This window comes from Neomonachus schauinslandi, chromosome 6, assembly GCF_002201575.2.
Source record: "Neomonachus schauinslandi chromosome 6, ASM220157v2, whole genome shotgun sequence".
In the NCBI taxonomy this organism is placed as follows: Eukaryota; Metazoa; Chordata; class Mammalia; order Carnivora; family Phocidae; genus Neomonachus; species Neomonachus schauinslandi.
In genome coordinates this window covers 41,156,484-41,184,451 of record NC_058408.1, presented here as the reverse complement: position 1 = coordinate 41,184,451, position 27,968 = coordinate 41,156,484, and the positions used below count along the sequence as shown (strand labels likewise).

Genomic DNA, 27,968 nt, shown 5'->3' with positions numbered 1-27,968 from the left:
AGTACATTTAATTAAGTTTGTAATATTACTGGATGAGTTTTCACCATGATCTTAAATTTCTCATTCCCAATATTTCTTGGTTTACATTGGCAGTTTAGAGGTATGGACGCACATTCATACCCTACCTTCTGAATTATTTGGCAACAGGCCCCCACTTTCATCCCATTTGAGCTCAAAACTGTAGAAGCAGATCATATATTCCAGGTCCATCAATATCACTGACAGGCTGTTCAGCTGATCGGCCAGCCAGAAATCAGCAAAGCCTACCTTATGGAAGGGGGCTGTAAATACTCGAAACTGGGAGAAAGAAAAAAAATCAAAAAACACAGAGACAAGAAAATTCATATTAAAATTCTCTAACTCGTGTCTGACCAGGCAGTACGATTACTTTGGTTGATAAAATGGAAACCCATGAGCCAATCACAAACACCAGGAGGGACCTGTCAACAGTGGCTAGGTTGAGCATTAGTAGTGAAGGGAATAAGTTGAATAGATAACCAAGAAAGGAAACTAAAGTGAGGTAGAGAAGGCAGGCATAGCTATAGTTAGAAAATAGAAAGCAGAGAGGGTGGGAAGAGTTGAAGCTGAAAGCAGAGGGTGGCAGAAGACAGAAGCACAGAGAGGATGTCTAGTGTTAGGCTCTAGGGTAAATTCTGCTAGGGACCCATGTGCTATGATAATTTCTGGAATATCCTCCCATCTTAGCTGGGATGAGAGCTTAGGTAACTGAATACAAAGCTCTTCTTTGCCTATAGGGAGAGGAAGGGAAGAATGGTACATCACCTGAAGCATGCCTGCCTATTCTCTAACCAAAGTCACTTTCATTTCACTAATGCCATGGTAATAATGGTATTTATCTTGAAATTATGCCACAAAAATCATCAACCCATATCCCCACTGTTATAAAAACAATATTAAATGAATTCAGATTAAATGTCCTGAGTACTAATCCATGCTATATATTTTTCTCATGATGTATTTTTCATAATCCATTAACTGTAACAATTCTATGAGCGTGATACTATTCATATCCCCCTTTTACAGATGACCTAGAACAAACTCATCCTGACCTATTCTGTGGAAGACTGTTTAGCACTGCAAAGGGAAATCTGGCACTGCAGAGAGAGGAAGACTTAGATACTAAGGTAATCATCAGAAACAGGCTCCAATTGTGCAGAATGCCTTGAGAGGCCCTGAGGAAAGTGAAGATGGAATGAAGGCAGCTTTTATCCTCACCCTGTCAGATCCTTTCTATCTTAAACAGGTAAAAATGAACTCCTAAAACAAGGAATTCTCACAAAGCAGCAGTTTTGAGAAAATAAGTCTAAATGAACAGCTCTCTTGCCATCTAGCTATATTCATTTAGTAGACATATTCAGCATGGGAGACTAATGGCTCTTTTCCCTCAGACTTGGCTGGTTCTTTCTATTTGTTCTGTAAACATTTCTCTTTATTATTTGATGGAGATAAATGGCTATATTATGAATCCATCCTGGGCATCAACTATCTATGAAAGGTACTGGGTTAGGGTTTTGGAAATTAGACCAGATATCTGCAGGGCATTGCAATATTTTCTGGAGCTAATATATTTTGAGTCCATAGCTTCTTTGTGCATTTCACTGCTTCTGATGGTGCATTTTACTATTCTCTTATTCCTTAAATCATTCTCTTGCTCTTTCAATAAGTTGTGCAATAAGCCAGAGAGATAAGGTATATCGTCTGCAACCATAAAGTTTTCGGGGGAGGGGCGGGGGGAGGGCTGAGGGCTTAATGGTTGGGATGTTAGTCATTTATGCATGAAGAGGTTACCAGTTTATATAGTATTTTAAGAAACTGAGGTGTAGGGTGGACTTGAAAGATTCAAAGAAACAGAACAAGAGGATAACTTAAGATATAACATCAAAAGGATCAGGAAATCTAACTCAATCTCTAGTCAAGGTCTTCTGTGAAAACGATAGCCTAGGGCAAATTTCTCACTGACATGAGAGAGACTACCATCACACTCATAATCTGCCAAATCCAGCTCAAAAGCCAGCTAATACGGAAAACCTCCATAAGAGCATAAGAGGAGGAGAATGGACTAAGAAAGAAAAGAGATAGGGAAATGAGACTACAAAAGGAAGGGAGTGGCATGAAAATAGAAACTGGAAGGGAAAATTTACAGAAGAGAAAAGATGAAAAAAGGAGGAAACAGTAAATGTTGGTATAATACAACTAAGGAAGGAATCAATATAATTATAGTCATTCAGCATTTAACAAAGATTAATTAAGTATTACTATATGTCAGTCACTGTGGAAGTAGAGAGATAAATAAAACATAGTTTCTACTCTCAAAGTCCCACAGTCTGGTTGGGCAAATATATACCTAAAGATATAATGATAGCACTGTGTAATAAGTGCTATTACAGATAAATATACAAAATATCCTAGAAATACAAAGAAGGAGAGCAAGTTGGCTCAATTAGAGACAGGTTAAGGGGTGAGGGGGGTAGGAAATTAACAGATCATACTGAACTCCCTGACATTTACACATAGTCAAATTCTTCTTAAATTTATCTGAATTCCCCTTTTGAGTGAGAATTCTCCTTCTTCCTTTCTTATTCTGGCTAAGGTCTTCCAACTTCTACATTGTGATTTTGATTAAAATGATAATGATTCACTGAGTGACAGTGTTAAGAAAGCTAGAGACAATTCAAAATATCTGGTATTTTACCCACATACACAAAAAGGCCACTAATAAGTTATTACAAAGGATATATGCTAACAACATTTTCTAAGTTAATGCAGATAAACAGTTAAGGAGATGAAGTTTAATTTCTACTTTTATTTTTATTTTTTTTAAATTTACGTTTTTATTTATTAACATATAATGTATTATTTGTTTCAGGGGTACAGGTCTGTGTTAATTTTTACTTTTAGAGGCTTGTGAATAATCAATTAATTTGAACCACTATATCAAAGTTAAACACCTTAGGTAAGGTCACTACCAGGTCTCACTGTTCAACTGCAGTGGTTAAGAGTAAGGATTATGAAACCAGACTGCCTGGGCTGATGTTCCATCTCCATTACTTACTGGCTATGCATTAAACTCCTCTGAAATTAGGTTTCCTCATTTATAAAATGTGGATTGATAGCAGCTCCAACCTCAGGGTTATTAAAACGGTAAAATAAATTAGCACATAAAAATGTCCAGAACAGTGCATTATATGAAAATACATCTCTATTCTCACAGTAGAGACATGCATAAACATTTTACTATAAAACAAAAGAAATTATTTGAAAAATCAATTTCCAAATTATATAGGAAAGGACTTTAATTTAAAAACTTTAAGTAGCTTTGAGGCACCTGGGTGGCTCAGTTGGTTAAGTGTCCAACTCTTGGTTTCAGGTCAGGTCATGATCTTAGGGTCCTGGGATGGAGCCCCATGTTGGGCGCTCTGTGCTCAGCATAGTTTCTGCTTAGGACTCTCTCCCTCTGCCCCTTCCCCTCCAACTCTCTTTCTCTCTCTCTCTAAAATAAATCAACAGATCTTTAAAAAAATACTTTAAGTAGCCTTTTAGAAGAATAAATTCATATTTTTGTTTAGAAAATCTGAGCCATTGCTTATATTTCCCAATTGGATTTCTAATTAGGGCAAATACAGATATGCAGAGATTTATGACCTAATTAATACAAAAAACTGTACTAATTTGACATGTAAGTATCAACATAAATTTCTAATAAAAATTTTTTTTAGCTTTTTGGGGGAGATGTATAGCATATAAATTCCATAGATTCAAATTTGAATATGGATATAAATGGCATCCAGTGCCTACCACCATAGCTAAGTGACATATATTCTTTTCCACTAAAAATTAAAGGAAAAAAAAAAAGAAGGAAATGTACTTTTACTTTATGATGAGGCTTTTAAAAAAGAGAAACATAACTACGGTGGAAATATTTTTGTTAATTCACTAGAAATAAGTCTCAGGTTAAGTTTTCTCAGTAAGACTTGAATTAAAATAAGTGAATAGGTCAATTAATATTAAGATGCTCTATAAATAACATTTTTCCTGTATACAATTATTATTACAAATATAACAAACCACAGTGCTTCCTTGTGCATTTTATTGCTTCTGATGGTGCATTTTACTATTCTTTTATTCCTTATTATATCATCATTGCCAACCTATTCCATCAATAAGTCCTATTTATTAGCACACAGCAGATATATTGATAAATGTCTACTCAATGGGGAATCATTCTGCTAATAAGACTAACTGGTCATGCATGAATCATAGCTTACTATTTAAGCAGAGAAGGATGCACTGGGGAAATGCTCACTTTACACACAATGTACACAATGATATTATTCTGTTATTGCAATGATGCAAAACATATTAACATCTGAGTTCTGAGTCTTTCGAACCTCATTTCAAAATAATATAGAGATTTCACAATAGTTGAGAGATAACAGATATTTATAATCTTAAAGTTATTTCCTTATAACCATAAGAATACATTTTTATGCAAATAAGTTTTACAATTCCATAAAATCTAGCAATAAAATGACAAAGACTCTCAAAATAAAAAGGTAATCTAATATTGTTGTACTAACTGGATATGATTTATTTTTGGTATAAATTTCAAAAAAACTGGTTCAAATTTTCATCATAAAATAATCCTTTAAAAAGCATGTTTTCTAAATGATAACAAAATGTATGAAAGGTGATTGCAAACTTTTCAAAATACTCCTGTAGATCTAAGTTCCACACGTAGACCCAAAGTTAGGCCTACGGGTGATATATTTAATGGGAGTGATTTGCTCTTTTATTTATTAATACTTTATGAAATTGGAGAAAAAGAGGGATATTCCTCAATTTGTGATAAAGATCCTACTGAAAGAAATAAATACAAATAAATAATAACCAACTTTGGGGGGGAAAAAAAATCAAGGAGATCTGGGCCATTTTCTTTTCCTGATTGCTATACATACTTAACCTGTTCTAGAACATAAGTGGCTTTTTACCTGTGTGCTTACTATGTTTTTTAATAGGAAAGCCATATTTTATATCTTCAGATTTAAAAAATTTAAGTAGGGGCGCCTGGGTGGCTCAGTTGGTTGAGCGACTGCCTTCGGCTCAGGTCATGGTCCCGGGGTCCTGGGATCGAGTCCCGCATCGGGCTCCCTGCTCTGCGGGGAGCCTGCTTCTCCCTCTCCTGCTCCCCCTGCTTGTGTTCCCTCTCTCACTGTGTCTCTCTCTGTCAAATAAATAAATAAAATCTTTAAAAAAATAAAAAAATAAAAAAATAAAAAATAAAAAAATAAAAAATTTAAGTAATGCTAGATATAGGGAATGTATTGCTAAGAACAAAAAAAAATTCCGCTAACCTTAGGGTCATATCAAAGGAAAGAGAAGTCAAAATTACAATTGTCAAGGCAGTAGTATACTTTCTAAGGTAGAAAAAAAAAGTAAGACAATAATTACAAGAATTCTAAAAGTATGTGTAGAGTCCAGTCAATTTAATCATTAATTTTCACTTTACTGTTAGTTGTCATTCACAACCTAAGAAATAATTACAGGAGAGTATTCCCGATTAATTTTGAAAATAGAGCTGGTTTAACTCAGGAGTAAGCAGAAGTCCCTTCCCCAAGCTATCTTTAAACTATCACAAAAAATACAGTAGCTATTTTTCAAGAAATTCTATATCCTATTGCTGTGACTGTAGGATTTTGAGATCATTAAAGAACTAGGTAAAGCGGAAGAAGAAATGGAATTTATTATCAACAAGAATCAGTTTCTCAAATTAAAGCTGTCAATCTGGTAAGATATTCTTAAATGCTTTTAGAGAACTAATCTTTTGTAAAATAAAAATGTTTCACTACTACTATCAATTTAGAGGAAAATAACAGTTTCACCACTTCTAAAAAAAAAAAAAGAAATTCGAAGAGTTCTACGTGTTATCACAGCTGGTTAAATGATTTGTATTTAAAAGTACTTAAATTGATCATGAATTAATTATTATTAATTTGCAAATTCATTTCAATTGCTGGGCACGTTATACTCTTTTTTAAGAGGAAAAAAAATGCATGAGTGTTTTTCCCAGGGCCACTTCACTGTACAATAAAAGGTAGACCAATTACACTACATTCTACACCCCTGGCTCTAGAGCACCACTCACACAGACTACAAAGTGAACCACGCTTTCTGGAGTTGTGCAATACAGCACACTGGGTTTCCTCCTGGAGGAAACTAATGACCAATATACCACTCTAAAAATGGTAGACAAATTTCTGGACTTACCAGCAGTTTAAGCAGCCAAAACCGTGACTTATAATAGAAAGTTTTGGTGGGATTGATAAGAAAGAAAACCATAAATCCATAAAGGACAAGTGGATACACATATGTAGGGATGACACTAACTGGAGCAAAGAAGCATGCCAGAAGGCTCAGGCACCACAATATCCCAAGGAATCCAGCAATCTGATAAAGGATGGAAAGACAAAGAGAAAACTGTTATTTTTATTTTTCCATTACTCAGAAATATCTTTAATAAAACAAAGGGAGGATACATGTTTAGATATAATGTCAATAACCTTCTTCAAGTAGAAGATGGATTTCAGTATCCACGAAACCAGCTATATAGCTAATGTGAAATAAATTCATGGGACTTTATGTCTTGCTTTGATTACCTCAAAAAGATGCTGATGAGACAAATTGCTTCTTGGATTAAGTTCGAAGATGAGCACATGATTCACTCCAGCCTGTCTCCAACCATATGTGTTGATGCCCAGTAGAAAAAGGAATTCAATCAGAAGAAAGCCACCCCGATATATTCTTATCAAGGGCCATATACTTCTATCTGTTTCAAGTTTAAATACAGCTGAAAAAATATCAATTGCTTAGTTAGAAAATTCATAATGTCTCCTATAATTGTCTTTTTTCTTAATTCTCAATGACACACTCCTTGACATAAAAAGTTTTTATAAATAAAACCTAAGCCTAGGTCATCTCAAGAGCATAACAAACTTGCATCCAGGTTCTTTCCCTTCTTCATTTCACTCTGCAAAATTTCACCAGAATAATTTTCCCAAAACTTGACTTTGGCAACTTATTCCATTGTTCCATTAGTTTCTTAGATGACAGAGAATCACAGTGAAATTGTTTAGAACTAAAAGATCAATTTTGTCAGCTAAGGATTTCTAGCATGATATAACTTCCTTAGCTTTGCTCTCTCTGTTATTAAACTGGTTATAGTAATATCTACCTCACAGAGTTGCTGTGAAAATTAAAAGACATAGTACACATGAAGACAATTGAAAATAAAAGCAAATGAACACTGTAATGTCATATAAATGATAACAGTTAATATTTACAGAATGCTTACTATTTGCTAAGGATTGTTCTCTATTTTTACATATAATAACTCATTTAATCCTCACAATGGTTCTATGAGTTAAAAACTATTATTTCCCTTTGATTAGTGGGGAAATTAGAGCACAGAGAGGCTGAGTAATTTGCTCAGGATTACAAAGCTGGTAGAGGGCAGTACCAGGGTTTTAACTCAGACAGTTTTGCTCCAAAGCCCACAGTCTTACCCATTACATTCTATTGTCCATATGCCCATACAAATGATCAGTACCACTATTACTCTCTGGTTCTCTAATAACTGTAACATTAAAACACCTTAGCCTTGTAATTCAAATTATTCATCACAATCTGATCTCCAATTCACTTTTCCCAACCTTAACTTACAGTGCTCCTAAACATTAATTCTTATCTCCTGATGAATTTTATTAGTCTTTTCACAAGTTTGCTTCTCACATTTGCTTATGTTGTCCCCTATACCTAAAATGGCCTTGCACTTTCTTTCCACCAATTCAAACTCTACTTAATATTGAAAAGCCAATCCTTACCTATTCATAAATTTATTGAATCAGTGTTTCATTTTGAGCCTACTATGTGCCAAATATTTCAATTTGGCTAAAGATTTCTCAGTTTTCTAAATAACTATAAAATTATTTATTAGACTCATTTGAAATTTAACTATATACTATCTTATACATAATTTAAATAACTATTTATTAGTTAACTTTATATTCTCTATAGTACATAGCACATTTGATAATTTAAAAATAATAGGGTAGAAAAAGCCTTTGCTTTGGAGTCAAATACTATAGACCAGATTTCAAATTCTAGCTACTCTAGGGAAAATTATTTTATTTTTCCACATCTCCATTTCCTTCTGGTCAATGGTGATAATATCAATTCTCCTAAGTTTGTTAGGAAGATTAAATATGACTGAAGACTCCAAGATTCCGGAGGAGGAGACCTTAGCTTTGTTTGGTCCCAGAAACTCAACGAGATAGCTATCAAATAATTCTGAACACTGCGAACTCAACCAGAGATCTAAGAAAAGAACTGCTGAAAATCTACAAATAGAAAACCAACCACTTTCTGCAAGAACGACAAGAAGGAAAAACTCACCTGAAAAAAGAGAACAAGAGGCAGTGCTGACTGCCAGGGACCTAACCACTATAGGTTTAAGTAAGATGTCAGAAATACAGATCAGAATAATGATTATAAAGATACTAGCTGGGCTTCAAAAAACATAGAAGACACTAGAGTATCCTTCTCTGGAGAAATAAAAGAACTAAAATGTAATCAAGTCTAAATAAAAAAGGCTACTAATGAGATGAAATCAAAAGGAGGCTCTAACTGCTAGGTTCAATGAGGCAGGAGACAGAATTAGTCATATAAAAGACAAAATGATGGAGAATAGAGAAGCTGAAAAAAAGAGAGATCAACAACTACTGGGTCACGAGGGGAGAATTGGAGACATAAGTGATAACATAACATGAAAAAAATATTAGAACAACTGGGATCCCAGAAGAAGAGGAAAGAGAGAGAGAGGCAGAAGGTAGACTGGAGCAAAATGTAGTGGAAAACTTCCCCAATTTGTGGAAGGAAAAAGACATCAAAATCCAGAAGGCACAGAGAACCCCCCCTCAAAATCAATAAAAATAGGTCAACACCTCACCATATAATAGTGAAACTTGCAAATCTCAGAGACAAAGAGAAAATCCTGAAAGCAGCTCAGGACAAGAGGTCCTTAACCTACAAAGGTAGAAACATTAGATTGGCAGAAGACCTATCCACAGAGACCTGGCAAGCCAGAGAGGACTGGCATGATATATTCAGGGCGCTAAATGAGAAAAATAGGCAGCCAAGAATACTTTACCCAGCTAGGATGTCATTCAAAATAGAAGTGATAAAAAGGACAAACAGAAACTAAAAGATTTTTTGATCACTAAACCAGCCCTGCAAGAAATATTAAAGGGGATCCTTTAAGTGAAGAGAGAGCCCAAAAGTAAGACAGACCAGAAAGGAACAGAGACAATATAAAGTAACAGTCACTTTACAAGTAGGATAATGGCACTAAATTCATATCTTTCAATAGTTACCCTGAATGTAAATGGGCTAAATGACCCAATCAAAAGACAGGGGGTATCAGATTGGATAAAAAAGTAAGACTCATCGATATGCTGTCTGCAAGAGACTCATTTTAGAACCAAAGACACCTGAAGATTGAAAGTGAGGGGGTGGAAAACCATGTATCACGCTAATGGACATCAAAAGAAAGCTGGGGTAGCAATCCTTATATCAGACAAATTAGATTTTAAGCCAAAGACTGTAATAAGAGATGAGGAAGGACACTATATCATAATTAAAGGGTCTATCCAACAAGAAGATCTAACAATTATAAATATTTATGCCCCTAACATGGGAGCAGCCAATCTATAAGTCAATTAATAACAAAAGAAACACATTGATAATAATACAATTATAGTAGGGGACTTCAATACCCAATTCACTGCAACGGACAAATCATCTAACCCAAAGATCAACAAGGAAATAAGGGCTTTGAATGACACACTGGACCAGATGGACTTCACAGATATATTCAGAACATTCCATCCTAAAGCAAGAGAATACACATTCTTCTCAAGTGAACAGGGAACATTCTCCAGAATAGATCACATACTGGCCACAAATCAGGTCTCAACTGGTACCAAAGGACTGGGATTATTCCTAGCATATTTTCAGATCACAATGTTTTGAAACTTCAACTCAGTCACAAGAGGAAATTTGGAAAGAACTCAAATACGTGGAGGCTAAAAAGCATCCTACTATAAACATGAATGGGTCAACCAGGAAATCAAAGAAGAATTCTAGAAAATTCATGGAAACAAACGAAAATGAAATCACAACTTCTCAAAACCTTTGGGATGCAGCAAAGGTGGTCCTAAGAGGGAAGTATACAGCAATACAAGCCTTTCCCAAGAAACAAGAAAGGTCTCAAATATACAACCTAACCTTATACCTAAAGGAGCTGGAGAAAGAAAAGCACATAAAGCCTAAATCCAGCAGAAGAAGAGAATTAATAAGGATTAGAGCAGAAATCAATGAAACAGAAACCAAAAGAACATTAGAACAGATCAACAAAACTAGGAACTGGTTCTCTGAAAGAATTAATAAGATCGATAAGCCCAAGGCCAGACTATCAAAAAGAAAAATGGGAAAGGACCCAAATAAGTAAAGTCATGAATGAAAGAAGAGAGAATGCAAGCTGCTGCAGCCACTCTAGAAAACAGTATGGAGGCTCCTCAAAAAGTTGAAAACAGAGCTATGACCCAGCAACTGCACTACTAGGTATCTACTCCAAAGATACAAATGTAGTGATCTGAAAGCGCACCTGCACCCCAATGTCTATAGCAGCAATGTCCACCATAGCCAAACTATGGAAAGAGCCCAGATGTCCTTCGACAGATAAAGAAGATGTATATGTACAACACACACACACACACACACACACACACACACACACACACACAATATGGAATACTACTCAATCATCAAAAACAATGAAATCTTGCTATTTGCAACGATGTGGATGGAACTAGAGGGTATTATGCTAAGTGAAGTAAGTCAATCAGAGAAAGATAATTATCATATGATCTCACTCAAATGTGGAATTTAAAAAACAAAACAGGATCATCAGGCAAGGGAGGGAAAACAAAATAAGACGGAATCAGAGAGGGAGACAAAGCATAAGAGACTATTATAGGAAACAAACTGGGGGTTGCTGGAGGGGAGGGAGGGTTGGGGGATGGGGTAACTGGGTGATGGGCATTAAGGAAGGCGCATGATGTAATGAGCACTGGGTGTTATATAAGACTGATCAATCACTGAACTCTACCTCTGAGAGTAAAAATACACTATATGTTAATTAATTGAATTGAAATTGTAAAAATATAAAGATGAAATTATTCTTAAAACGAAGATTAAATGTGATCAACATATACTACATGCCTAAAACAATGACGAGTATTCAGTATATATCAGTTTCTTTTTCCTTTTGCTTGAGGAAGCCTCATTTTTTCCTTTAATTTCACAAATATTTATTAGATGCCTATTGTACCTAACAGCATTCAAAGAGCTGGAAAGTCAGTAATAAAAGAAAAAATGTCTGTCTTCTGGAAACTTCTATTCTGTATAATGTCAGATAGTGATAGGGTTTTAAAGAAAAAAAATAGGGAAAGGAAATGAAGAATGATGTTATAAGGTGCTATATTAGATAGGGTGGTTAAGAAGATCTCTTAGGAGATGACATTTGCAGGGGTGCCTGGGTGGCTCAGTCGTTAAGCATCTGCCTTCAGCTCAAGTCATGATCCCAGGGTCCTGGGATCGATACCTGCATCGGGCTCCCTGCTCAGCGGGAAGCCTGCTTCTCCCTCTCCCACTCCCCCTGCTTGTGTTCCCTCTTTTGCTGTCTTCTCTGTCAAATAAATAAATAAAATCTTAAAAAATAAAAAAGGACATGACATTTGCAGAGATCTTTTTTTTTTTCTTTTTTAAGATTTAATTATTTATTTTAGAGAGGCAGGGGAGAGACAGAGGGAGAAACAGTCTTAAGCAGACTCTGTGCTGTGGGGCGCCTGGGTGGCTCAGTCGTTAAGCGTCTGCCTTCGGCTCAGGTCATGATCCCAGGGTCCTGGGATCAAGTCCCACATCGGGCTCCTTGCTCAGCGGGGAGCCTGCTTCTCCCTCTGCCGCTCCCTGCCACTCTGCCTACTTGTGATTCCTCTCTCTCTCTGTGTCAAACAAATAAATAAAATCTTTAAAAAAATAAATAAAAATTTAAAAATTAAAAAAATAAAAAATAAAAAAACTTACTGCAAAGCTACAGTAATCAAAACTCTGTGGTACTGGGGCGCCTGGGTGGCTCAGATGGTTAAGCAGACTCTGTGCTGAGAGTGGAGCCCAACACAGGGCTTGATCCCATGACCCTGAGATCAGGATCTGAGCCGAAACCAAGAACTGGATGCTTACCAACTGCACCACTTAGGTGCCCCGACATTTGCAGAGATCTTAAGGAAACAGAGAATGAATCATGTGAATATATGGAAAAATAGGGCTCCAAACAGAGAAGTACAAAAGGCCCTGAGATATGTTGAGCCTAGTGTTCCAGGGACAGTAAGAAGGCAAAAGACAGTATAATTGAAATAAATGAGAGGCAAAGCAGTAAAAAGTTAGCCAAGGGAAGATCAGGTAGGACGTTATAGTATTTTGTCAAGACTTACAGTTTTACGACAATGTATGAAGCCAATGAAAGGTTTTACATATAAGTGACATGACCAATTAATAATTTTATTTTATTTTATTTTATTTTTTTTTAAAGATTTTATTTATTTTTATTTGAGAGAGAGAGAATGAGAGAGAGAGCATGAGGGGGGCGAGGGTGAGAGGGAGAAGCAGGCTCCTCGCTGAGCAGGGAGCCCGATGTGGGACTCGATCCCGGGACTCCAGGATCATGACCTGAGCCGAAGGCAGTCGCTTAACCGACTGAGCCACCCAGGCACCCCCAATTAATAATTTTAAAGGGTATTCCACTGTTAAATGAAGAAGAGACCATAAAGGATCAAGCATGATAGCAAGATTAATTAGCAGATTATGAATAAAAAGCTATATATGGTTTTACATCCTAATTCCTAAGCAAAATCCATAAATATAACAGTCAGTTAACAAAAATAATAAGCCTAGGTCCCAAAGAACGTACAATGAAAACACTGGAGCTAATAAATTCAGCCAAGTTGCAGAGTACAAAATCAACACATGAAATTTAGTTGTCTTTGTATATACCAGCAATGAATACTCCGAAATGAAATTAAGAAAACAATTCCAATTACAATAGCACCCAAAAGAATAAAACACCTAGGAACTAATTTATTTAAGAAAGTACTAGATGTGTACATTAAAAACTACAAAACACGGCTGAAAGAGATCCCATGTTCATGGATTTACAAGACTTGATATTGTTAAGACGATAATACTCAAAGTGTTCTGCAGATTTATTATAATCCCTATCAAAATTCCAATGGCCTTTTTTTGCAGAAATGGAAAAGTCAATCCTCAAATTGATATGGAATTGCTAGAGGCCCGAGATAGCCAAAAGCATCGTTGAAAAAGAACAAAGTTAGAGGACTCACTTTTTGTGGTTTCAAAATTTACTATAAAACAGGGTGGTACTGGCATAAAAACAGACATACAGAAAAATGGAATGGAATTGGGAGTTCAGCAATAAATCGATTATATATCTGGGGCACCTGGGTGGCTCAGTCATTAAGCGTCTGCCTTCGGCTCAGGTCATGATCCCAGGGTCCTGGGACTGAGCAGTGCATCGGGCTCCCTGCTCCGCGAGAAGTCTGCTTCTCCCTCTCCCACTCCCCCTGCTTATGTTCCCTCTCTTGCTGTGTCTCTATCAAATAAATAAAATCTTTAAAAAAGAAATCTATATATCTATGGCCAATTGGTTTTCAACAAGAGTGCCAAGACCATTCAATGGAAAAGAATATTTTCTTCCACAAATGGCGCTGGGACATCTACATATCCACATGCAAAAGAATGAAGTTGAACCCCTATCTCTCATCATGTACAAAAATTAGTTCAAAGAAAGAAAAAAAGAGATAAATCAGACTTTATCAAAATTTAAAACTTTTGTGCATCAAAGGATACAATGAAGAAAACAAAAAACAATTTATACAATGGGAGAAAATATTTACAAATCATGTATCTTGGTAAGGGTCTAGTACCCAGAATATATAAAGAAGTCTTATAACTTAACAATAAGAAGGCAAGTCAATTAAAAAATGAACAAAGGACTTGGACAGGCATTTTTCCAAAGAAAATATACAAATAGCTAATAAGCACATATGAAAAAATGCTCAATACCATTCGTCATTAGGGAAATGCAAATCAAAACATTAACAAGATACCACTTCAAACCCACCAGAATGGCTATAACTAAAAAAATAAATAAATAAAAAGGAAAACCATGAAGTTGGTAAGGGTGTAAAGAAAATGGAACCCTCATAAATTCCTGGCGAAAATGAAAAATGGTGCAGCCTCTATGGAAAACAATTTGGTGGTGCCTCAGAAGCTTAAACATAAAATTACCACATAACTGAATGACTCCACTCCTAGGTATATATCCAAAAGAACTGAAACCAGGTACCCAAAGAAATCCATGAGTATGCATGTTCACAGCAGCACAATACATACTAACTAAGGGGTAAAAACAACCCAGTATAGTATATATTCAGTTTTGGTAGATACTGCCAAACAGTTCTCCAAAGTGCTATACCCATTTTTCACTCATTCACTTTAATATCTCCACGGCATTTCATTGTACAGAGGTAACATTATCTAGTTTTTTAGACAATTCCCAATTGATGGACATCTGAGTGGTTTCTAGGATTTTGTTACTAAAAACAAAATGACAGTGAATACACTCATCTCATACATGTCCTTGCACCCATATACAAGTATGTTTGTAAGATAAATTTCTAGAAATAACATTGCTTAACCACAGTGAGTGCATTTAAAAATTTACATATACTGCCAAATTACCCTCCAAAGAGATTGAAACAATTACTACTCTTCCTATTAGGGTATGAGTGTCTGCTATTTCACACCCTTATATGTACTTTAAATAGCCAAACTCATATCTTTATCAAACCAAAAAATGAAATATGGTATATTGTTATTGTATCAAATTAAGTAAAGGTTACTAGAAATCTATAAGAGAACAAATTTTAAAAAATCTAATCAGGTAACTTCATCTTCATCAAACTAAATATCTGAAATATGTGAATTTCAGACAAATTATTAAGTATCAGGTCATATCCCCTTGAGAAACTACAGCAATAACGCACATTATTTTTTGATGTGAATGAAAAAAGAATTGTGCTTGTACATGCATTACTACTGCTGTGTTTCTCTCTCATCTTTCAACACAGTTATCTTTTAATACCCGCTGGGAGATAAATAAGGATAGACAGCTGGCTTTACATTAACCCTCCCTCGCCCCACCCCCCCCACACAAAGATCAAACAAAGAAGAGTTCTGAGGTGAGAGAACACAATGCACCACACTAAATGCATAAACCACATACATTAAAAAAAAATTAGACTGTCTCACAAAAGTCTGTATTTCCAAAAGAAAACAAAACCCCAATTTGTCCCTGAATTTAAAAACTTCTTTTCAATGCACTGACATAAAAGAATGAAGTTTATTTTTTCTTATTATTTGATGATGATAATGATAATTACAAACAGACTCATCTTGAAAATAAAAGAAAAAAATTCACACAAAAATGAATGAGGTTTTTCTTAGAACAACTCCCATCACATACACCATATAATTTATACTGATGTAGTACTTTACAACTATAAACATGGTTTATACTTTTTTTTTTTAAGATTTATTTATTTGAGAGACAGAGAGTGTGCGCATGTGTGCACATGTGACTGGGGGGAGGGGCAGCGGGAGAGGGAGAGGGAGAAAGAATTTCTAGCAGACTCCCTGCTGAGCACGGAGCCTGACATGGGATGTGGGGCTCAATCCCAAGACCCTGAGATCATGACATGAGCCAAAATCAAAAGTCAGATCCTTAACCGACTGAGCCACCCAGGCACCCCACGTTTTACTTATACTTCTTAGTTGATCTCCATGAAGTGGTCTCATGTATCTTCCACTCTTATCATCTAACACTCTCCTTCACATTAGGTGAATTTATCATTTCTCTCCTTCATAACCCACTCCCCCCTCCTATGCCCCATCCTCTTCCCCTACAAACAAAATCTCTGCTTATCTGTCTCCTTCTCTTAAAATGCCTTTCATCCCATCAGTGTCCAGCAAAAATGCCATTTCCTCCATAAAGTCTTCCCCGATGCTTTCATTTAAAGTAATCACTTTGTTCCTTTGACCTGATTAGAACATTTAACATTTTCTGTCTTGTAGTGTATTATTACTGTTTTAATATATGTTTTAATCTCCCTCACATTATAAACTTCATAAGGAAAGGGATTCTCTTATCTATCTTAATACTCATAAGTATCAAGCATAATAATGAAATATATAAAATTTACCTGCTGAATGAATGAATTCTAAAACGACCCTGTAAATTTAAGGTAGTAAGTCACCTAATAAATAAGGAGATTATTTCAGATAAGTTAAATTATATCCTTAAAGCCAAAACAACTAACAAACAGTGGAGCTGAGACTGAAACCCAGGCTTTTTGAAGACAAGTCAGTGTTCCTTCCCTAACAGCTGGCTTGACAATCTAGGGCTGGGTTTTTTATTGCAATATTTCCATGTAGTCTATATAAATAGGCTGCATTCATTTAAAGAAATAGAATTAGATTACAATATGATCATAAATTATACCAATATTGGGATAACTATACCCAAAAGGAAAAACAAACCAAACAAATGACCAAACACCACCCCATCCCACCGAATCATTTATAACAACAAAAAACTTAGCCCTGACAAATTTCTCTTTCAATAGCAGCTCTGTTAGTTTGGTACTAGTTTTGGTAGAGGGACAGAATAGAACAAAGGCATATTACTAAGGATAATTTAATTCAAAATTTAAACAACTTACCGGCAAGCACAAGGGTAATATTCAGTACAATGAATATTCCACAAAATAGGCCAACTCTAAAAGTAGTCCATGCTGGTGCAGGCTGTAGACAGAAAAACAGCATGCTGGGCATAGGGCAAAACACTGCATACATTTAGTATATGCTGTAATAAATTAGTAGTATGAGACCCAAAGCTCTACCATACAAAAATATTTTATGAACTGAATTTTTTATATATCAGAACCAGAGAAACATCATTCTCCTGTAATATAAAATGGATTTGCCAGTTATTCAAATTCCTTTACAAAAATCTGATTACTAAATAAACAAGAATTTAATCTTGAACTTTGAACTATATATGCACTGAGTTTTTCTTATGGGAGAAATCTAAGGGCAATTTCTTTTTTACAAAGTATGTATCTTTAAATTTTATAGGTCACGATTACTCAGAATTCACATATTTGGTACTATGAACCATGGAGACAATGGCAAAATTAAGAGCACTTCTTTTCTATATTACTTACACTATTAACACTAGGGTAACTAAAAAGTGAAATTTTTTAAAAGATTTTATTTATTTATTTGAGAGAGAGCACAAGCAGGGGGAGCAGCAGGCAGAGGGAGAGGGAGCAGCAGGTTTCCCGCTGAGCAGGGAGCCCGATAACAGGGCTCGATCCCAGGACCCTGGGATCATGACCTGAGCCAAAGGCAGATGCTTAACCGAGTGAGCCACCCAGGCGTCCCTAAAGTTAATTTTTAAGATATAAAGAGATTCTCCAGAGACTGGAATATGAGAATCTCCAGAGTGTGTAGGTTCAAAAAATATTTTTCTCTATTTTACGGTAGTTTTATATTTAGAAAATGATAAAAGGAAATCAACTGTTTTCTAATATAAAAGGAAGTACCCTGATATTTTAAACATAAACGTATGAGAAACAGGAGAGAGAAAATATTGTGGAATTAAATATTTCCTATGAATATTATAAAGAACTTGTTGTTGTTAAAGGTATAATATCTTAAATGTTACATTTAAGATAGTTTAAATGTTTTCTAAAAACCTTTATATGAAAAAAAGCATTGAAACTCCCTCTGCTAAAAACCTTTAAATGAAAAAAAGCATTGAGACTCTCTCTGACTTATATATTAATCAGTAACAGGTATCTGAATTGTTAAAGATTGAAAGCATCCAGAGGGAAGACGGTCATTTGTATTTTCAAAAAAATTTTTTCTGGTTTAAAAAATTGTGTAATTTATCATATATAAAAGAATATATATAATGTATTTGGACTGTTAGGAACTGAATAATAAAGTGTTCACCCATCATCAGAAACAGAACATTTCTATTACCTTTGAAGTCCCTATCCCTTCCAGATCCATAAACCTTCCCTCCTCACCAAGGATAACCATTTCCGTGTTTTCTTAGCTTTACCACTTCTTTTTGCATTTATAAATACCTTAATTCTTCAAGATTTTCTTATTTTTAATAGCTTTACTAAAATATAACTCACATATACTAAACTGCACATATTTAAAGTATACAATTTAGGGGCGCCTGGGTGGCTCAGTTGGTTAAGCGACTGCCTTCGGCTCAGGTCATGATCCTGGAGTCCCGGGACCAAGTCCCACATCGGGCTCCCTGCTCAGCAGGGAGTCTGCTTCTCCCTCTCCCGCTCCCCCCTCTTGTGCTCTCTCTCTCTCTCAAAATAAAAATAAATAAAATCTTTAAAAAAAATAAAAATAAAAAAAATAAAGTATACAATTTGATGTTTTGATATATGTAAACACTTAGGAAATTATTACCATAATCAAGACAATGAACATATCTATTGCCCCTCCCAAGAGATTTCTCATGCCCTTCTGTAACACTTTTCTGCACGCCACACCCTATCCCACCCCACAGAAAACCATGGATCTGCTGTCATTATATAGTAGTTTGCATTTTGCAGAGTTTTAGGTAAACAGCATCATATAGTATATACTCTTTTTTGGTTTGGTTTATTTCCCTCAGTGTAATTATTTTAAGATGCACCCATATTGTTCCATATATCAATGTTTACTCCTTTTTATTGCTGAGTAGTATGCCATTATATGGATATACCATAACTGTTTACCCACTCACCTACTGATAGATATGATTTGTTTCCAAGTTTAGGCTACTATGACTAAAGCTGCTTCAGAACATTTTGTGAACCATTTTCTTAAAGGATTTTATTTATTAATTTATTTATTTTAAAGAAAGCTCTATGCCCAACATGAGGCTCAAACTCATGACCCTGAGATCAAGAACTGAATGCTCTACCAACTAAGCCAGACAGGCGCCCCTTGTGTACACATCTTTATATGAAAATATGCTTCCATTTGTCTTGGGTTAATACCTATGAGTATAATGGCCAGATCATATGGTAGGTAAAGGTTTAATTTTTTAATAAACTGCCAAATTGTTTTCCAGTATGGTTGTATCATTTTAGTTTCCACTAGCAGCATCTGAGATATCAGAGCTTTGTTCCTCAAACATTTAGTGTCCATGTTTTTAGTCATTCTAATAGGTATATGTTACCTCACTATGGTTTTAATTTGCATTTCCCTATGACTAATGATACTGAACATCTACTCACATGTTTACTTGCTATGCATATATCTGACTGTTCAGATCTCTTGCCCACTTTTAAGGTGGGTTGTTTGTTTTCTTATTTTTGAATACTAGAGTTCTTTATATATTTTGGATACAAGTTTTTTATCTATTATATTTTCTTCCTAGTCTGTTGCTTTTCTTTTCATTCTCTTAATATTGTCTTCTACAGAGCAGAAGTTTTAAATTTTGATGAGGAGCTTTTGGTTTTATTTCTTAGAAATCTTTGCATAAACAGGTCATCAAAACTTTTTCCTGTATTTTCTTCAAAAATGTGTACTTTTAGGTTTTCACTTAAGTCTATGCATACCTAAAATTAATTTTTGTATATAGTGTGAAAGATGTGTGGAAGTTCTTTTTTTTTGCACTTGGAAGCGAATCGCTCCAGCACCATTTGTTGAAAAAACTATCCTTGTCCCACTGAACTGTTTTTACATTTTTACTGAAAATTAGTTGACCAAGGGGAGGGGGGTGGGAGGATGGGTTAGCCTGGTGATAGGTATTAAAGAGGGCACATTCTGCATGGAGCACTGGGTGTTATACACAAATAATGAATGAATCATGGAACACTACATCAAAAACTAATGATGTAATGTATGGTGATTAACATAATTAAAAAAAGAAAAAGAAAATTAGTTGACCATATATTTATTGGTCTATTTTTGGACTTTTTAGTCTGTTTCATTCATCTATTTACTTACCTTGACATTAATACCACACTGTCTTGATTATTGTAGTTTTAATAATTTGATACAAGGTAGTATCAATCTTTCAACTAAGTTGTTCCCAAGTTTTGTTGGTTATTCTTGTTCATTTTTAACTCTGTATAAATTTTTTAATTTGCTAACCAGTTATATACATATATAATAAATACAAAGGCCTGTTGAGATTTTTAGCTGGATTGTGTTTTATCTATGGATCAATTTAGGAAGAAATGATAATTTAGAAATACTGGGTTTTCTAACCCACGAACATGATATATCTCTCATGCATTTGTCTCTTTTAATTTCTCGTAGCAATGTTTTATAATTTTATTTTATTTTATTTTATTTTTTTAAAGATTTTATTTATTCATCATTTGAGAGAGCAAAAATGAGAGAGAGAGAGCACATGAGAGGGGGGAGGGTCAGAGGGAGAAGCAGACTCCCTGCTGAGCAGGGAGCCCTATGCGGGACTCGATCCCGGGACTCCAGGATCATGACCTGAGCCGAAGGCAGTCGCTTAACCAACTGAGCCACCCAGGCGCCCCTGTTTTATAATTTTAAATGTAAAGGTCTCACACACCTTTTGTCAGATTTATCCCTACATATTTCAATTATAAATAGCATTAAAAAATTTTTTATTTCAGGGTGCCTGGGTGGCTCAGTTGGTTAAGTGTCTGCCTTTGACTCATCCGCATCGGGATCTCTGGTCAGCAGGGAGCCTGCTTCTCTCCCTTCCTCTGCTGCTCCCCCTGGTTTTGCACTCTCTGTCAAGTAAATAAATAAAATCTTTTTTAAAAAAAAAGAAGGAAGGGTGCCTGGGTGGCTCAGATGGTTAAGCATCTGCCTTCGGCTCAGGTCATGATCCCAGGGTCCTGGGATCGAGTCCCACATCAGGCTCTCTGCTCAGCGGGGAGCCTGCCTCTCTCTCTCTCTGTCTCTTATGAATAAATAAATAAAATCTTTAAAAAAAAAAAAAAAAAGAAGGAAATTAAAAAAAATTTTTTTTAAGATTTTATTTGAGAGTGAGCAAGAGAGAGCACAAGCAAGGTGAAGGGCAGAGTGAGAAGCAAAGTCCCCGCTAAGCAGGGAGCCCCATGTGGGACTCAATCCTGGGACCCTAGGATCATGACCTGAACCAAAGGCAGACACTCAACCGACTGAGCCACCCAGGCACCCAAATTTTTTTTATTTCAAATTGTTCTGAATGGTACATAGAAATACAATTTACTTTATTTATGGTCTTATATTCTGCAACCATGCTAAACTTACTTATTAGTTCTAGTAGTTATTCTAACGATTCACTGAATTTTTCTACATAGGTTACCATGTCATCAGCAAAAAAAACTCCACCAGTTTTAGTTCTTTGTTTCTCATCTGAATGCCTTTTATTTCTTTTTCCTATCCTACTGCATTGGCTAGAATCTCTAGTACAATGTTGAATAAAAGTGCTTAGAATGAATATCCTTTTTTGTCCCTAGTTAGGGAGAAGGTATTCAGAGTTTCACCATTAAATATGATATTAGTTATAGGATTTTTCATAAATGCCTTTTATTAGGATGAGGGAGCTCTTTTTGTTGTTGATTTCCATTCCGCTGTGGTCAGAGAACTTATATTCTATCATTCAAACCCTTTTAAGTTAAAAAAAATTAATAAATAAATCTTTTTAAGTTTATTGAGACTTATTTTATGAAACAGAATATGTCACCTAAATATTTTGGTATAATTACTGTGTAGATGTCATTTAATAAATTTTTTTTGATGTAACTATGGCATTTTGGGTGAAGTTCTGTAGTAGCCCAGCACACCTGAATCTTCCCACCCCGTATCATTAAATACCTAATCATAATCATTGGTGACTATAACATGAAATAAATATCTCACACCTTAATAATTTGGGGAGACCAGGGCGCCTGGGTGGCTCAGTTGGTTAAGTGACTGCCTTCGGCTCAGGTCATGATCCTGGAGTCCCTGGATCGAGTCCCACATCGGGCTCCCTGCTCGGCGGGGAGCCTGCTTCTCCCTCTGACCCTCCCCCCTCTCATGTGCTCTCTCTCTCTCTCATTCTCTCTGTCTCAAATAAATAAATAAAATCTTTAAAAAAAAATAAAATAAAAATAATAATAATTTGGGGAGACCAAGAAGTTAGAATGTCGATAAGAATAAACAATGGAAGGAATACAGCATAAGAAGAGAAAAGTGGGAAGACATTACAATTCATCATGAAGTGAGATCTGGTGCTGGATTTTTAATTTTTTTAGATTTTATTTATTTATTTGACAGAGAGAGAGACAGCAAGGGAGGGAACAGAAGCAGGAGGAGTGGGAGAGGGAGAAGCAGGCTTCCCGCTGAGCAGGAAGCCCAATGCAGGTATCGATCCCAGAACCCTGGGATCATGACCTGAGCTGAAGGCAGACGCTTAACGACTGAGCCACCCAGGTGCCTTGAGGCGCTGGATTTTTTAAAAACAAAATAACAGTGGTAATAACTACTTTTAAAATTTGGCTTTTTTTTTTTTTTTTTTTAAGGAGAGAGAGCAGGGTTGGAGGGCAGAGGGAGAGGGAGAAAGAGAATCTTAAGCAGGCTCCACACCCACTGCAGAGCCTGATACAGGGCTCAATCTCATGACCCTGAGATTAGGACCTAAGCCGAAATCACGAGCTGCACGCTTAACTAACTAAACCACCCAGGTGCCCCTGACATATTTTTTAAAGTAATGAAACTAGTATGTCTTATCAACTAAACAGATTGTGTTGATTATTAAATAGGCAAAACCAACCAACCAAAAAACTGGAAGCAAATACTAACTTGAGCAGCTCCCAAAGGGGGGACACGTAAACGCTTCATAGCTTTTTGTCGGTCACCATCTTCAAGTTCATTAGTCACTACAGCCTAGAAAGACACATTAAATTTTGACATAGGTTATACTAATCTTGCGTAATACATAAATAATTCTGAACCATTTATATACATGGTACTCTGATAACCTCTTGGTGAATGTACACTGACAAAGCAAAAGACAAAAATCATGAGTAAAGAATATTGTATTCAAAGATAGCAACTAATTACAAAAAGAGAATAGAGATGAAGAATTATTTCATTAAAAATAAGACATTAATGAAATTGAAAATATGTGGTACGTAAGTGAGATTACTATACCTCAGTTTCAGAGATGAGCTGGTTGATTTTCTTGCACGTATAAAATGGGGCCACTTCAACATGAGCCACGCGCCAATCTGCTCCACGAGAAGTTTCCAGGATTTTGTCATGCTTTTTGAGGATTTTTCGAAACCCTGTAAAATTCAGATTCTACAGAAAGAAATAAGAAAAACTACTATAATTTCCACCACCATAAAAGAAGAAAAATAGTAAGCACTATGCATTGATGAGCTGACTGATGACTGAGTACTGAGGGAAATGGCAATGCTTTCATTTAAGCATTTACTTCTAAAAGGATAAGACTCTTCTTTCTTGGGGTGCCTGGGTGATACAGTTGGTTAAGCAACTGACTCTCAGTTTCAGCTCAGGTTGTGATCTCAGGGTAGTGAGAGTGAGCCCCACCATCAGGCTCTGTGCTCAGTGAGGTGTCTGCTTGAGACTCTCTCCCTCTCCTTTTGTTCTTCCCCACCACATGATTACTCTCTCTCTCTCATAAATAAATCTTAAAAAAAAAAAAAAGACTCTTTCTTCTTATTCCACCTATTTATTTCAAGGTAGTATGCCATCAATAATAAAAGAAACCCTAAACTATGAACCCTATGATTTCTATTTCAAGTAAATTAATGGAAGTCTTAGACTCAAAACATTTTTATTTCCATTTTCTTATGTACAATTATTCTCAAAAAGACTAATTTATATTATTTTGTTTCATGATCAAAAGAATACTATCAGAAAATATTTTGGATTTATAATACACTGAATACATTTATTACTTTTTTGTTTTTTAAAGGACTGGTATTGCTATGTATTTTCCCCCTACTACACAAGCACGTATAAAAACGGAAGATCGTTTATTTCTTTTAACTTCATTTTGCTTCCATCCATTCTCAGTTTGGGGATGGGGGTGCAAAAAAGAGTAACACTGATCATACATACAGGGGTTTGCTGATAATGGATAGGAGCTTGCACTCCTCCTCCATTTCTACAATATCAAAATACTACACTTTTCTACATTCTCCAATTGTTGTTTTTCAGTATATGCAAAAAAGCAGGAAACTGTAGATTTGCATGGTTCTTTAAACCAGAGATCTTCCAAATTTGCTGAGCACATATCCCTATCAGTAAAAAAATTGAGCACTTACTCCAAATTACACTTTGCTTCCTTGCTAGTTTGTTTATAATTTTTGTCTCATACCTTAGCAAATCATCTTAAACTCTCCTAGGGGTGCATACACCGTGATTTAGATACTGCTTTCAATTAATTTTCCTTTCTCCTCACTCTCAATATATATTCTTACAGAAGAGCCAGCCTTAAAGAATAGAGAATAGAACAGAACTTCTATAATTAACAATTATTTTTGTTTTCCCAAGGAGCTTTTTATAATGGCGCCAAACAAAAGCTTCTGGGAAAGCTAATAAAATAAAATTAAAAAAATAAAAAAATAAAATAAAATTTAACACGGGTGTTTCTCTGCAACACACAAGCATAATCAATGAAATATGAAATGTTAATATTTTATAGCATTATAAGAAGAATTACATTTTTGTTTCTTTTTAAATATAAATTATAAAGCTACAGATAAATTTCAAAGGAAAGGAATTTCCCATCATATACTTTACTATTCTTCTAAAATTATTTTCCAACTGGTTTCTTCTTTGAATGATAAAATACTAAATTACCAAAGAAGGTAGAATTATAAAAGAGAAAGAAAGGGAAAAAAGTACATGCATTAACAACTTAGATTACTAGAGATATGAGACTATAATGACTTGTTTTTATTTTATTCTTTTAAGATTTTATTTATTTGACAGAGAGCGACACAGCGAGAGAGGGAACACAAGCAGGGGCAGTGGGAGAGGGAGAAGCAGGCTTCCCACTGAGCAGGGAGCCTGACGCGGGGCTTGATCCCCCAACTCTGGGATCATGACCTGAGCCGAAGGCAGTTGCTTAAGGACTGAGCCACTACCCAGGCGCCCCGACTTTTTATTTTAAAACCCAATATTTACCCCTAGAATACTTTTGTTATATAACCTTTAGTTTTTATATAATGTTTTATATAACCACTGAATAGAAGTACTAATCACAATAATAAAATGGAAAAAGAACAGTATGTAAGGTCTCTTTAAAGATTTGATGCTTTTGCCTATTTAAATGTTTATTACTGAACAAATCTATTTTTCAATAAATTCATTATAGATTTAAATATGTAAACTAATCTGTAAAGAATGAGAAATTAATAAATGCCTTCTATTTCCATAATTCAGTGTACATGGTAATTCAGCTTTTCAGATTGGGTTTTAAAAATGCTGAGTGATATATCACAATAGCTTATTCATCCAGTCTCTATACGTGTTTGCTGTGACATAATTTCTTTCACAAGATATTTTTCCACTTTTTAAAAAAATTTTATTTTCATTCTAATGTAGTTAACATACAGTGTTATATTAGTCTCAGGTATACAACAGAGTGATCCAGTAATTCCATAAAGATTTTTTTTAATAGAGTTATATTACAATCTGTGGATAATACAATTAGAAGGATTCTCAGTGGGAAGTTGTAGAGTTAGTATCTTTTATATTACTAGTGTTAGTTTCAGAAAAGTTAACTGTCTAATTGCCTTTGTGGAAATTTTGTTATAGGCTTGGAAGAATGTAAAGCTCTTACATAGCCAGCAGTGGCTGGAGAAACATATATAATTTCTTATTTCTACTTACTACTACCACAGATGCCTCTAAAAATGGGAAGTAAACCATGAATCAAGGGTTACTTGTGCACACTGTAGAAAAGGTTTTAGAAAACTGATCTTCAAAAATAGAAGTCTTATTAACACGATTTTGCCACCTTTGATACATGGTTTTTAGCCAATAAGAATATCTGAAATCACATTAAGAACCTAAAAAATAATGACATGCTAAAGATTTCCCTTTTGGATTGGCCCATTAGTATAGTTCAAGGTTAATTCCAAACTCCTCAATTATTTGAAGGTTCCATTCTCCAGGATAAGACTCTAAGTACCTGATAGTTCTGCAGCAGGATTAGACTGAGGTAGAACTCACTGAAGGCCAGTTTAAGGTCTTTAATATTCCTATGTTGGACACGTTCCTCATGGGATAAGTGGAAGACTGGCTTCCTGCGCTGTCGCAGTGTAGTAACGCCAATGCTCTCTTTCTGTGCATCCAGTGATGACTGAAGCTCATTCTGAAGTGTAGCAAACCTGCGCTGAGCCTCTGCAAGCTTTTCTATAAAAACAAAAAACAGAATTTCAAATCATCAAGATAAAAAAAGCTGGTAAAGTTCTCACTGACTTTTGATTTCTTACTTTTTATTCTGGTCTGTTTCCCTAAAATTTCTAGGAAAAAAATGTTACATGTAATATTTAGAACTGGATAGGAAAAAAAATGTTTTGGTATAACATTTCATTCTATCTTTCTATCCCACATTTCCCTCCCTGCAAAACCTCAAGTGTACCCTTTGTTTTTACAGATGAAGATATAGAATCTAAAAAGCCACTAAAAGTGAGAAAGCAAAATGGTACAGCCACATTATAATTTGGAAAACAGTTTGTCAATTCTCAAAAAGTTAAACATAGAGTTAGCTACATTAAGATCCATCAATTTCACTCCTAGGTATATATGTTCACACAAAAACTTGTACATATACATGAATTTGTATTCACAATAGTGGAATACAACCTAAATGTCCATTAACTGATGAAAGGATAAGCAAAATATGGCATGTATATTACATATATATATAATGGAATATTATTCAGTCATAAAAAAGAATGAAGTACTGATGCATACTATAACATGAATGAATCTTAAAGAAATCATGATAAGTGAAAGAAGATAATGCCACATATTGTTTTATTATTATTCAATTTATATGCAATGTCCAGAACAGGCAAATCCAGAGACAGAAAGATTATGGTTGCCAGGGCCTAGGGGCAGGAAGAACGGGGAGTGACTGCTAATGGGTATGCGGTCTTTTGGGGGTGATGAAAATGTTCTGGAATTATATAATGGTGATGGTTGTACAACCTTGTGAATATTCATGATTTGAATTTCTCTCCTCAGGAATAGCTCAGTCTCTTTTAAGGGCTCATGTGAGTAGGTCAGGCTCACCTGGGATAATCTCCCATTCTTAAAGTCAACTGATTTGGGACCTTAATTACAGCTGCAAAATCCCTTCATAGCAACACCTAAGTAGATGTTTGACTGAATAACTGGAAGAAGGTAGAGCATACACTATGGAGGAAGGGATGTTAGCGTCCACCTTAGAATTATGCCTACTGTGTATTTCTGAACTGATGCAAATTTCTGGAGACTCCAAATGCCACTTGGTCCAGCAAATGGAGATCTATAGTGTTCAGCTGACAGATGAAATATTAACCCAGGTTTAATTCACAGTGGACCCAGGTGGTCCAAAGACACATTATGATTGCTTTCTCTGTTCCAGAATGTATAATTGGAGTAGAAACACCAGGTCATTTGTAGAAATCTCCACA

The 27,968-nt window shown here is 35.3% G+C and overlaps 1 protein-coding gene across 2 annotated transcripts in view; it reads right to left on the bottom strand.

Annotated features, from left to right (window-relative positions):
* XPR1 (xenotropic and polytropic retrovirus receptor 1) overlaps positions 1–27,968 on the bottom strand; it is a 249,464-nt gene that overhangs the window by 55,241 nt on the left and 166,255 nt on the right. For both annotated transcript variants that reach the window (XM_021682766.2, XM_021682767.1), the window contains exons 4-10: positions 26,477–26,700; positions 23,461–23,610; positions 23,110–23,193; positions 16,992–17,073; positions 6,675–6,865; positions 6,286–6,465; positions 126–297 (exon numbers count right to left, since the gene is read on the bottom strand). In XM_021682766.2, coding sequence (XP_021538441.1) covers positions 126–297; positions 6,286–6,465; positions 6,675–6,865; positions 16,992–17,073; positions 23,110–23,193; positions 23,461–23,610; positions 26,477–26,700 — 1,083 coding nt within the window. The remainder of the gene's footprint in view (positions 1–125; positions 298–6,285; positions 6,466–6,674; positions 6,866–16,991; positions 17,074–23,109; positions 23,194–23,460; positions 23,611–26,476; positions 26,701–27,968) is intronic.